The sequence below is a fragment of the Aquarana catesbeiana genome, linkage group LG01, assembly GCF_042186555.1.
Source record: "Aquarana catesbeiana isolate 2022-GZ linkage group LG01, ASM4218655v1, whole genome shotgun sequence".
Lineage (NCBI taxonomy): Eukaryota > Metazoa > Chordata > Amphibia > Anura > Ranidae > Aquarana > Aquarana catesbeiana.
This window is the reverse complement of record NC_133324.1, coordinates 515016213-515029712: the sequence shown is the minus strand read 5'-3', so window position 1 is coordinate 515029712 and position 13500 is coordinate 515016213. Positions and strand designations below refer to the sequence as shown.

The 13500-nt window shown below is 41.4% G+C and overlaps 1 protein-coding gene across 3 annotated transcripts in view; it reads left to right on the top strand.

Moving 5' to 3' along the window:
- Positions 1-13500, top strand: part of POLRMT (RNA polymerase mitochondrial) — a 287623-nt gene that overhangs the window by 185427 nt on the left and 88696 nt on the right. For all 3 annotated transcript variants that reach the window (XM_073594039.1, XM_073594038.1, XM_073594037.1), the window contains 3 exons: positions 7368-7538; positions 7691-7930; positions 8264-9049. In XM_073594039.1, the coding sequence (XP_073450140.1) occupies positions 7368-7538; positions 7691-7930; positions 8264-9049 (1197 nt within the window). The remainder of the gene's footprint in view (positions 1-7367; positions 7539-7690; positions 7931-8263; positions 9050-13500) is intronic.

Here is a 13500-nt window from a genome sequence, read left to right as displayed (position 1 = left end):
AATATGAATACTTTCTCCATGATGATCGTTGCCAATGCAACCCCTGCCTGTGCATCCCCTAGAGGAGGCCTAAATTTATACTGAGTTAGGGTGGGGGTATTGCCAATTAATTAGGATTGCATAGGAGGAACACATGGCTAACAGAATGACCTTCTCACACCAGAGGCTGACTACAAGACACAGCAAGAGAGCAGAAGGGTCATAGTCATAAAGATAACAACAGCTCATAATTTAGGTATAGACAATTTGAAAGCAAAATAAACATCACAGTGATATGGTCAGAGGTAAAGAATTTGAAGGCAGCATAGATCACCAAGAGCACATACACAGAATTAGCAAGCAGATCCCAGTTTCAATTAAAGGTGGAAGATGTGGTTGAGCTGACACATACCTGTGGAGGGAGTAGAGAAAAGTTGTGTTAGTGCTGAGCCAAAGTGTAATACTCAATCCAATATGAATACTTTATCCAAGATGATTGTTGCCAGTGCAACCCCTGCCTGTGCAAACCCCTAAATAAACAATATATAGAAAATTATAATACAATATTGTATAGATTGTCTTTGGGAAATAGACGTATGAGTGCTGCCAGCATTGCAACAGAGGTTGAAGGGGTAGGGGTTCAGCCTGTCAGTGGTCAGACCATACGCCGCATACTGCATCAAATCGGTCTGCATAGCTGTCGTCCCAGAAGGAGGCCTCTTCTAAAGATGGTGCACAAGAAAGCCCACAAACAGTTTGCTGAAGACAAGCAAAGTAAGGACGTGGATTACTAGAACCATGTCCTGTGGTCTGATGAGACCAAGATAAACTTATTTGTTTCATATGGCGTCAAGCATGTGTGGCGGCAACCAGATGAGGAGTACAAAGACAAGTGTGTCTTGCCTACAGTCAAGCATGTGGTGGTGGGAGTGTCATGGTCTGGGGCTGCATGAGTGCTGCCGGCACTGGGGAGCTACAGTTCATTGAGGGAATCATGAATGCCAACATGTACTGTGACAGTGAAGCAGAGCATGATCCCCTCTCTTAGGAGAATTCCAACATAACAATCCCAGACACACCTCCAAGATGACCACTGCCTTGCTAAAGAAGATGAGGGTAAAGGTGATGGACTGGCCAAGCATGTCTCCAGACCTAAACCCTATTGAGCATCTGTGGGGCATCCTTAAACGGAAGGTGGAGGAGTGCAAGGTCTCTAACATCCACCAGCATTTTGAAGTCATCATGGAGGAGTGGAAAACGACTCCAGTGGCAACCTGTGAAGTTCTGGTGAACTCCATGCCCAAGAGGGTTAAGGCAGTGCTGGAAAATAATGTTGTCCACACAAAATATTGCAGCAAATTTACACTGTTATACAAGCTGTACACTCACTACTTTACATTGTAGCAAATTGTCATTTCTTCAGTGTTGTCACATGAAAAGATATTATAAAATATTTACAAAAATGTGAGGGGGTGTACTCACTTTTGTGAGCTACTGTATATATGATTGGCTTGATTGTATGATGCATAGGAGTTTTCACAAGTTTACTTATATACGCTTCTGTTGACCTTCCTATGATCTGGAAGGCCGTATTAGGTGAGTGTTTTTCCACGAGGTGATGGCACAGTGGTGATTGTAATTTCAAGAAGCAAATGTCTGCATTTTATCACATTTGGGCACTTGCAAGGAAAGGCCTCAATTGTAAGTAACCAAAGCACAAAAAGGAGAAAGGGAGGGTACAATCAGCAACTTAAAAAAAATACATATTTTATTGGTACAAAATCTACAAGTTCAGATACAAAAAAATGACATCCATCGCATTGTTTACAAAGGATGAATTGGAAAATATAAAAACAGAGATGACATAAATAATGTAACACTGTTCCAAGTAATGGAACAGTATTTTCAGAACCTTATCTGTAACCGAACATATCACATATAATAGTATATGATAGTAACATCACCAGAGGGTAGCCACATAGTTGCTTACCAACGAGGACCAACATCTGTCAGAGGCCAAGGCAGGAGCACCAACACAAAAAAGAAGGGGGGGGGGTGGTGGACAGAAGGGAAGAGGAATGGGGAGAAAGGAGGGGAAGACTGAGGGGGATAAAAAAAGATAGAGGGGGGGAATGAAAAAAGATGGAGGGGAAGGAAGAAAAGGATGTGAAAAAAGGAGGGTAAAGATAAAAAGAGGGGGGGGGACATGGGGAGGGGAGAGTAAAGATGAGAAGAAATGGGGGGGGGGGGGGGGACATGGGGAGGGGAGAGTAAAGATGAGAAGAAATGGGGGGGGGGACAGGAGAGAGGCAGAATACTAATACTGAAGGAAGAAAAATATCATAGAATGCCGAATTGGAAACAGGTTCTCGGACATAGTACTCTAATTATCACTGGTGAAAATGAAAACAAGACAGCAACAGGAGCACAGCAGTAGACAGGCACCTGAAAATAGTGTATAGTATGCTCACCTGAAATAAACAAATAGGCAAATCGTCCACCCGGCAGAAGGGGCTCGCATCCCCCAACAATATATGCCCCTAAGCCAGCACACACACACACCGGCCACCGTTGTCTTTTTATCTTTCCCCTCCTTTTCATTCCCAGTCTTCTCGTCCATTTTCCCCTCCTTTCTCCCCATTCCTCTTTCCTTCTGTCTCCCCTCCCTTGTGTCCCTAATTTGAAATTTGTATAAAAAACAAACCGAATAGTAAACACGAATGAGAAGCGGCTAATCAAAACAGTATATATGAGAGCAACGCTTATAATTGTCCATTTAAAATGCTGAACACAGTAAACCAAGTCATTTTTAAACAATAAGTGTGCAAATGTTTGGTAGAATTACTGGGGACAAACCCCCAAATAGGTCTCTGAAGAAAAAAAAAGAAGAAATAGACTCTATAGATCTCAGTACCCATAGACTACATGAAAAGACAACTTAAAAAAAATACATATTTTATTGGAACAAAAACTAAAAATTCATATGTCCATCCCTCTACCCTTCTGTCCCCCCCCTCTTTTTCTCCCTTTCCTCCAGGGTGGATTTCATTTAAATCAAGTCGATTTAAATCATGATTTCAATCACTAATAAAATGGCTTGATGTAACCACTTAAAGACCAGCCGCCGCAGTTGTACTGCGGCAGGTTGGCTCTTCTGGGCGAATTGCCGTCAATGTACGTCGGCAGCTTTAAGATTGCTAGAGGGCGCACGTGCCCACGACGCTGGAGCTGATGCACGTGGCTGCGATGTCCGCCGGCCATCCGTGATTGCCCCAAGACAGAACGGGGATCTGTAATTGTAAACAGACAGATCCCCGTTCTGTCAGAGGAGGAATGACAGATCTGCTATTCCTAGTGATTAGGAACAGCGATCTGTCTCCTCCCCCAGTCACTACACTGCCCCCACAGTTAGAAACACCTCCCTAGGGAACACTTAACCCCTTGATCGCCCCCTAGTGTGTTAACCCCTTTCCTGCCAGTGACATACAGTAATCAGTGGCTTTTTTTTTTAGCTCTGATCGCTGTATAAATGTCAGTGGTCCCAAAAAAGTGTCAAAAGTGACCGATCTGTCCGCCGCAATGTCGCAGTCCTGCTAAAAAACGCTGATCACCGCCATTACTAGTAAAAAAATAAAAAAAATTATAATAAACATGCCATAAATCTATCCCCCATTTTGTGGACGCTATAAATTTTGCGCATACCAATCAATATATGCTTATTGCAATTTTATTTACCAAAAATATGTAGAAGAATGCATATCGTCCTAAACTGATGAAGAAATTAGTTTTTCTTAAATTTTTTTGGATATTTATTATAGCAAAAAGTAAAATATATTGGTTTTTTTTTTTTCAAAATTGACAGTCGTCTTTTGTTTATAGCGCAAAAAATAAAACCCACAGAAGTGATCAAATACCACCAAAAGAAAACTCTATTTGTGGTAAAAAAAAAAAAACATCAATTTTGTTTGGGTACAACATCGACCTTCACTGCCAGTGACATTTTTTACAGTAATCAATGCAATTTTATAGCACTGATCGCTGTATTAATGCCAGTGGTACCAAAAATGTGTCAAAATTGTCCGATGTGTCCGCCATAATGTCGCAGTCACGATAAAAATCGCTGATCGCCGCCATTACTAGTAAAAAAAAAAAATGAATAAAAAAGCCATAAAACTATCCCCTATTTTGTAGACGCTATAACTTTTGTGCAAACCAATCAATAAACGCTTATTGCGATTTTTTTTTTTTTTTTTTTTACCAAAAATATTATTATTATTATTATTATTATACAAATATGTAGAAGAATAAGTATCGGCCTAAACTGAGGAAAAAAAAAAGTTTTTTTTATATATATTTTTGGGGATATTTATTATAGCAAAAAGTAAAAAATATTGCTTTTTTCAAAATTGTCGCTCTATTTTTGTTTATAGCGTAAAAAATAACCGCAGAGGTGATAAAATACCACCAAAAAAAAGCTCTATTTGTGGGAAAAAAAAGGACGTCAGTTTTGTTTGGGAGCCACGTCGCACGACCGCGCAATTGTCAGTTAAAGCGACGCAGTGCCGTATCACAAAAAATGGCCTGGTCATTAAGTGGGCAAATCCTTCTGGTCTTTAAGTGGTTAAATCAGAATTTTTAAAGTGCAAATATTATCTCTATCCCGCAGTGGCTCCCCCTCTGACCCGCTGTTAACTCATTGACAGTCCCATTCATTTTAATGGAAAAGCTGGTGAAATGTGGTGGCAGCAGGTGAGTGGATGCCCGTTAACAGGCACTGCCATGATGGATCTGAAATGACAGGTGCTCTTTAAATGTAAGGACTCCTTCTTGCTGGTAGTTAGAATCTTTAAACTTTACAAACAAAACGAATGTTTCCTATTTAGAATAATAAGCTGTTAGGTTAATAAATATTCCCAAACTGGCCCTTTTTTACGGCCTGCTGCCATTTTGCTCCTCAAGGGAGGAATAAAGCACTTCAAGCTATGTGCAGAAAGATCACAAGGTTTATAAGCTGCTTAGGTTTCACTTTAATTTTTTTCACTGCTTGCCCTTCCTCCTCACACTTTCTTTTCAAACAATCATGCCGCTTGTAGTATACATAGATTTGCAAAACAATGAGATAAAGCAATATTCCTGAACTTTGCTTTATCTCGTGGTTACTGTGAAATTGCGTGAATGCATTAATGCATTGCATGTTATCTCACCTTGCAGAGCTTGGATTCATTGAATGAGTTTACCAAAGATGTAAATATTGCAGAATATACAGCCTCATGCTACATAACTAAGCTAAATTTAATGCTGAATAAACTACCTTTTTAATGTATCTTAAATAGATAATTTTTTACTTCAGAAGCATTTTATTAAAATACATTTAATAAAAATCAAAAAGATCAGATTTAAATAAAAAAAAATCAGATTTTTTTTTTTTTTTTTAAATCGTCGATTTTTATCCACCCTGCTTTCCTCTACTCTTCCCTTCCCTCCTTTCTCCCTTTTCTCCTTTTTCACTTTCCTTCCTCACACTTACCTCCCCCCTTTTTGTTCCCCTTTTTATTTCCTCCCTTCTTCCCTTTTCTTTCTCCCCTTACCCCCTCCCCCTTTTCTTTCCACTTGTCTCTTTTTTCTCCCCCCCTCTTCTTCACCTTGGCATCCTACCTTATTCTTTCCTGTCTATTTCCTTTGTCCCCTCCTTTTCCTTTCCATCTCTCCCCTTCCCTCCCCCCTTTTTCCTCCCTTACCTCTTCTTTCTTGCAGTTGTCATCTTCCTGTTTGGTCAGTTTCTCATTGTTTATACATTTCTTTCAGTCTTTCTGGTAGGGCTGTTGCCTGTGCACCTGCCTTTTGCCCCCCCCCCCCCCCCCGGTGTTGGCCATGGGGGAGGTGCGTAGGCGCTTCTGCCTTGGCCTCTTGCAGATGCTGGACCTTGTTGGTAAGCAACTATAAGCTCCCCCTATCTATTATATGTGATATGTTCTGTTAAAGATAAGGTTCTAAAAATCTTGAAGAAGCGCCATTGTCCGTGAAACATGTAGAGGATAAATGACTTACTACAAGGTCTAATGCTAATTGAACTCTGTGTCCCATTACTTTGAAGGGTTTTACATTATTTATGTCATCTTTCTTTTTATATTTTCCAGTTCATCCTGTGTAAACATGCGATGACTGTCAAATTATTGTATCTGGATATATACGTTTTTGATTTTGTACCAATAAAATATGTATTTTTTAAAGTGGAAGTAAACACTTTTTTTTTTTTCACTTTTACCTGCAGATAAGACTATAACAAGGCTTACCTGTAGGTACCGTGAATATCTCCTAAACCTGCACTGTATAGGAGATATTTACACTGCATGCAGCCGGTTGTACCACTGACGCATGCGCTCTGAAGGGACAGCATACCCATGCCGTCCCATCAGAGCTCTGTGCAACTGTCCGTGACTCCATGCGCAGGAGTGAGGTAATTGCGGTGTGACCAATCAGACGACCGAAGCATGCGAACCTGAAAGGAAGACCGGGTGAAGATAGAATCCCTCTCAGCGGTGACAGCTCGTCGCTGGAGATCTTCGTTCTAAAGTATTTCATAATGTGCTAATATGCGATGCATACTAGTACATTATACCTTTACCTTGCAGGTTTAAAAAAAAAAAAAATCGGTGTGGTTTACTACCTCTTTAAGTTGTCTTTTCATGTAGTCTATGGGTACTGAGAGAGTTAATTTCTTCTTTTTTCCCTTGGGGACCTATTTGGGGGTTGTTGCCGGTCATTCTACCTAACATTGGCCACTTGCTGTTTATAAAAAGGACTTTTTTGTTCACATTCAGCATTTTGAATGAACAAATCTAAGTCTTGCTCATATATATATATATATATATATATATATATATATATATATATATTGTCTTGATTGGCTGCTTCTCATTCATGTTTACTTTTAGTTTTAATTTGATACCTATATAGTGTTTTTGTGTATTTCAAGATTCTGTAAGTAAGGCTTGGGTTGACTGGTTTTTGTTTTCATTTGATGGGTTTTGTCTTCAATACAAATCCATGGGAATGCAAAACCCACTTGAAGCAAGTGAACCGCAGGTCAGAAAGGGCTAAATTGCAGGTCAGATGCACCTGTCAGTGAATTCTGAATGACCCCAAACCCCATCAACACAGGCCCTGTCAGGGATAGGGACTGACATGAATAGATTGATGTACTTTGTGCTGTGTAATATGACTGTACTTTTTAAATGTGGGAAAAAACAATGTAGGCTTATTGTCAATAGTTACATTTAGTTGTGCTGTAGACAATTTTTAACATCCAAACAAAACCATGGATGCTTCTGATGTTCTATATGCTGTCATGTATAGACCCTGGTTTTGGATTCATTTTTCTTATATAGGCATTGACCAGGCTGCCACCAACAGGAGAATCATTCCTTACCATTTCTCGAGACCTTGGCATGAAAATCTACAATAAGTTCTTCATTCGCAGACAGTTGCAGGGCGATCACGTGGATAGGATCCGGTTATTGTACAAGGAATATTGCAAGTTACTGTCCAAGGAAGGAAAGGTAAGGCTGACTTAAGCAAGTCATACAATTAATAATATATTGGGAAATAGACAAAATTGATCTTAGGATTTAATAGCATTTATGTAGTTGACCTTTATAGTTGCGGTATTATTATTATTATGTTTGTTTCCCTCTGCCTACTTTTCATGCAGATTTCTGGCCTTCTACCTCGAGAACTGTGGGAAAAGGTGGAACATGAAGTTTTTGGAGGCCCATGTGTTTCAAGATCTCACTCTCCTTGGCCGCGCTCCCTACTGGTGCAATTGGGCACTCACCTAGTAGATTTAATGGTTAAGACAATACAAATAAAAAATAACTTGTTAAGTCCTCGCAGTGATCCAAAACTTATCCCAGTGCTTTACCACATGTATTCCTTCCGTAGCACACACCAGGTGGGTATATTTTCAGTCACTAGCTAATTATTGGTTGGCTGCTGCTATATTGTGGAGTTGTAAGCAATTCGAGAATTTGTCAGTTGTTCATCATATCATATGCATTTGGCACAGTGAGAGGTTGCTATGCTGTCCTTCCTTCATTCTTTGTGGAGAATTGTATATTGAATTTTCAGGTCATGCAAAAACAAATTAAAATATTGAAGATCGATGTTGTATTGTTATGTAGCCCCTCTTCAAAGCTTTACTATAACGTTTTACTTTACTGGCCTCTACCTCTGACTTGTGTCCTTCATAATATACTCCTGACATAGCTAATATTTCTGTTCACAGATTGGGCTTATAAAGCCACACCCAATTTACAGCCAAATCCTACTGGACGCAGAAGAAACTCTTCTGACTTTTGATGCTGCTGTTATGCCAATGAAGTGTCCCCCATTGCCTTGGACCTCTCTTCAATGCGGCCCCTATTTATTGTCACCTGCACAACTTATGCGCTGTAGTGAGGGAGTAGTGCAGCATCAGCTGCTTTTGGAAAAGTGTCCTCAAGGCCAACTATTCCCAGTGTTGGATTCAGTAAATCAGCTTGGGGCATGTGCTTGGCGCATTAACCAGCCTATTCTGGACATTATTGTGTCGATCTTTAATGATAAAGGTAATGAGAAGCTGGACATTCCACCACCTCTGTCTGAAGCTCCTGTGATTTCAGTGCAATTACCTGGGATGCTGAGCTCGTGGGAAAAATATGTACAGCAAAAAGAGCTGGCACGGTGCAGAAAGAAAACCATTGAGATGTTTAGCCTGCGAATGGACGCACTTTATAAGTTGTCTATTGCCAATCATTTGCGAGACCAGATATTCTGGTTCCCACACAACATGGATTTCAGAGGCCGCACCTACCCCTGTCCTCCATATTTTAATCATTTGGGCAGTGACGTAACTCGGTCATTGCTAGTGTTTGCTGAAGGCCACCCACTTGGGCCAAATGGCCTAAATTGGCTGAAGATCCATCTCATCAACCTTACTGGGTTCAAAAAGAAAAGCTCACTTCAACAAAGGAAGGAGTATGCTGATGAAATTATGCAGGACATTTTGGATTCTGCTGATCACCCACTGACTGTAAGTGCAGTTTCTTGTTTAACCCTTTCCACCCACAATCTGTTTTTTAATGTTTCCCAGCATGCATAGCCCCACCAAGGATACTTTTCAAAAAATGTCCTCTCATTTAATAGGGAGCAGCTAACACAGTTCTGTTGGCTTCCAAACCTAGCTGCCACTGACGATCAGGAACCAGTCAGAGTGTTCCCTTGTCATGTGACCACTTTGACCAAAAAAAGCCTGCGGATGAACGCTACAACCTAATAATATGGTAAATATCAGAAGCAGTTGTGCATTAAAAAAAATTATAATAATAAAAGGGTGGCACAGTGGTGTAGTGGTTAGCACTCTCACCTAGCAGTAAAAAGGGTCGCTGGTTCGAATCCCAACCACGACACTACCTGCCTGGAGTTTGCATGTTCTCCCTGTGCCTGCGTGGGTTTCCTCCTCCATCTTAATGAGATGCAATGTACAGGGATAGGGATAATTGTAGACACACACACTCACTCAGGTTGAACTGGATGGACTGGTGTCTTTATTCAACCTTACTAACTATGTAACTATGTAAAAATGCGGGGAAACATGTAAAAGGACACAGGACTTATTAATAGACCATGACTTAAGCTGACCATATATCATTCAGTTTTAATTTTTTTTTTTTAACAGCCTCCTTCAAATTCACATTTGAGGTGGATGGGGAAAGTATTCTCTGCTGCCAGAATACACTGATCAGCGCTGCAACCAATTGGCTACATGCGTTGTCCTTGGGTCATGGACCTCTTCTCCTTTTAGAGAAGCTTTTACCTTTTTGAATATTTTTTTTCTGCAGCTTCTATCAAGATCTGACTGCTTTTTTCCCTGGGCTAGCAATGTCCAGATTGGTACCTGTCAGTGTTGTTACTTTGGGGACTTTACCTGGACCCCACTGTATGGGCCTGTAATACGTGTGTGTTTATATATATATATATATATATATATATATATATATATATATATATATATATATATATATATATATATATATATATATATATATATATATATATATATATATATATATACACACACACACACACTGGGGACGGAAAGTATTCAGACCCCCTTAAATTTTTCACTCTTTGTTATATTGCAGCCATTTGCTAAAATCATTTAAGTTCATTTTTTTTCCTCATTAATGTACACACAGCACCCCATATTGACAGAAAAACACAGAATTGTTGACATTTTTGCAGATTTATTAAAAAAGAAAATCTGAAATATCACATGGTCAAGTATTCAGACCCTTTGCTCGGTATTTAGTAGAAGCGCCCTTTTGATCTAATACAGCCATGAGTCTTTTTGGGAAAGATGCAACAAGTTTTTCATACCTGGATTTGGGGATCCTCTGCCATTCCTCCTTGCAGATCCTCTCCAGTTCTGTCGGGTTGGATGGTAAACGTTGGTGGACAGCCATTTTTAGGTCTCTCCAGAGATGCTCAATTGGGTTTAAGTCAGGGCTCTGGCTGGGCCATTCAAGAACAGTCACGCAGTTGTTGTGAAGCCACTCCTTCATTATTTTAGCTGTGTGCTTAGGGTCATTGTCTTGTTGGAAGGTAAACCTTCGGCCCAGTCTGAGGTCCTAAGCACTCTGGAGAATGTTTTCGTCCAGGATATCCCTGTACTTGGCCGCATTCATCTTTCCCTCGATTGCAACCAGTCGTCCTGTCCCTGCAGCTGAAAAACACCCCCACAGCATGATGCTGACACCACCATGCTTCACTGTTGGGACTGTATTGGACAGGTGATGAGCAGTGCCTGGTTTTCTCCACACATACCGCTTAGAATTAAGGCCAAAAAGTTTTATCTTGGTCTCATCAGACCAAAGATTCTTATTTCTCACCATCTTGGAGTCCTTCAGGTGTTTTTTAATCAAACTCAATGCAGGCTTTCATGTGTCTTGCACTGAGGAGAGGCTTCCGTTGGGCCACTCTGCCATAAAGCCCCGACTGGTGGAGGGCTGCAGTGATGGTTGACTTTCTACAACTTTCTCACATCTCCCGACTGCATCTCTGGAGCTCAGCCACAGTGATCTTTGAGTTCTTCTTTCCCTCTGTCACCAAGGCTCTTCTCCCCGATAGCTCAGTTTGGCCGGACGGCCAGCTCTAGGAAGGGTTCTGGTCATCCCAAACGTCTTCCATTTAAGGATTATGGAGGCCACTGTGCTCTTAGGAACCTTAAGTGCAGCAGAATTTTTTTGTAACCTTGGCCAGATCTGTGCCTTGCCACAATTCTGTCTCTGAGCTCTTGAGGCAGTTCCTTTGACCTCATGATTCTCATTTGCTCTGGCATGCACTGTGAGCTGTAAGGTATATATATAGACAGGTGTGTGGCTTTCCTAATCAAGTCCAATCAGTATAATCAAACGCAGCTGGACTCAAATGAAGGTGTAGAACCATCTCAAGGATGATGAGAAGAAATGGACAGCACCTGAGTAAAATATGAGTGTCACAGCAAAGGGTCTGAATACTTAGGACCATGTGATATTTCAGTTTTTCTTTTTTAATAAATCTGCAAAAATGTCAACTATTCTGTGTTTTTCTGTCAATATGGGGTGCTGTGTGTACATTAATGAGGAAAAAAATGAACTTAAATGATTTTAGCAAATGGCTGCAATATAACAAAGAGTGAAAAATTTAAGGGGGTCTGAATACTTTCCGTCCCCACTGTGTATATGTGTGTGTGTGTGTATATATATATAAAAATCACACACACAATGGGTAAAATTAGTGATGAGCACGTCACCATTTTTCTAGGTATCTTTCTCGTGCTCTGTAAGAACTCATTTTGAGCCTGCTCATCTTTGAGCTTGGCACATTTTTGCTTGCTGGAACTTAGACCAAGTGGAACTAGACTAAGTGGTGAATTAAAAACCAGAGTTGAAAACAGGAGGTTAGAACGGGTCATAGGACCTGTGTAGTGTGAGTAGTGTGTGCGGATAGATAGTACCTGTGTATTGTGTATACTTGTGTATTGTGAGTGCACACGTGGGCAGTGAGAACACGTGGTCTGCGAGTGCACGTGGTCGGTGAGTACTTGTGTATTGTCTTGAGTATTAGTGTCAGGAAGCTAGTTGTTAGGTAATTTGGACGGGGTATAATTCCCATTAAATTAGCGAGTGTGGAGATGTGACTCGGTGTACATCTTGCGGCATGTATGCGTTCCTTGATCATCTGATCGAGGGCGAATACTGCTGTGCAAAATGTAAGCACGTTGTTTCCCTGGAAGCCCAGGTTCTGAATCTAGGGAAGCAACTGTCAGCACTTAGAAGACCCTCCATATTAAAGGAGAGCCAGGAACGTACCCGGCAGGGGTCAACACAGAGGCGGGTGGAGACAGAGGTGCAGACACTAGAAACGAGTAGATGGGTGAGGGATAGGAAGGATTAGAGGGGGATGTGCCAGGGAGGCCGATTCTGGGCTGGAGCATCCCAATAAGTACGCTCCATTGAGTGACATTGGTGAAACCAATGGTCAGGGACCAGTGCTGAGGGCCTCTCCTAGCTGCCAGGGGAAGAACTCCTCCAGTGAGAGTGGGGGGGGAAAGCAAAGGGAAAGGATAGACAGATTCTGGTGGTAGGGGACTCAATTCTTAGAAGGACAGAGAGGGCAATCTGTGACAAAGACCTGAATTGCTGAACTGTATGCTGTCTACTGGGTGCTCGGGTTCCACACATCACGGATCTGGTGGACAGATTACTGGGAGGGGCTGGGGAAGACCCGGCTGTCATGGTGCATGTTGACAAAGTCAGAGGCAGATGGAGTGTCCTAAAGAACGATTTTAGGGACTTAGGAGCTAAATTGAGAAAAAGGACCACCAAGCTAGTATTCTCAGGTATACTACTAGTACCTTGAGCCACACCAGAAAGGCAGAGGTAGATTAGGGAAGTAAACAAGTGGCTGAGGAGCTGGTGTAGTAAGAAGGGGTTTGGTTTCCTGGAGAACTGGGCCTACTTCTCGGTCGGTCTCTAGTTCCATAGAAGGGACGGACTGCACCTAAATGACAAGAGTGCAGATCTGCTGGGAGTGAAGATGGCTGAAAAGTTAAAGGGGTTTTTAAACTAGGCGACGGGGGGAGGGTCCAGAGGTAGAGGGTCAGCAATGAACATATTCCAGAGGGTAGTATTAGGGGCATTAGTGGTAGGTTGACTAAAGCCGAGGTAAGTATAGTAACAAGTCCTATTTGCAATCTCGGAACACCCAATAGGAGTACAGTATGCGACCATTCTAAACTACGTGGCATGTTCACCAATGCCAGGAGCCTGGCAGACAAGATGGGTGAACTAGAGTTACTGTTAAACGTGGAGGATTTAGATTTTGTGGGAATTTTAGAGACCTGGTTCAACAGCTCTCATGATTGGCTGGCAACCATTCAAAGGTATTCCCTTTATCGCAGGGATAGAGAGGGTAAAAAAGGGGGAGGAGTATGCCCATATA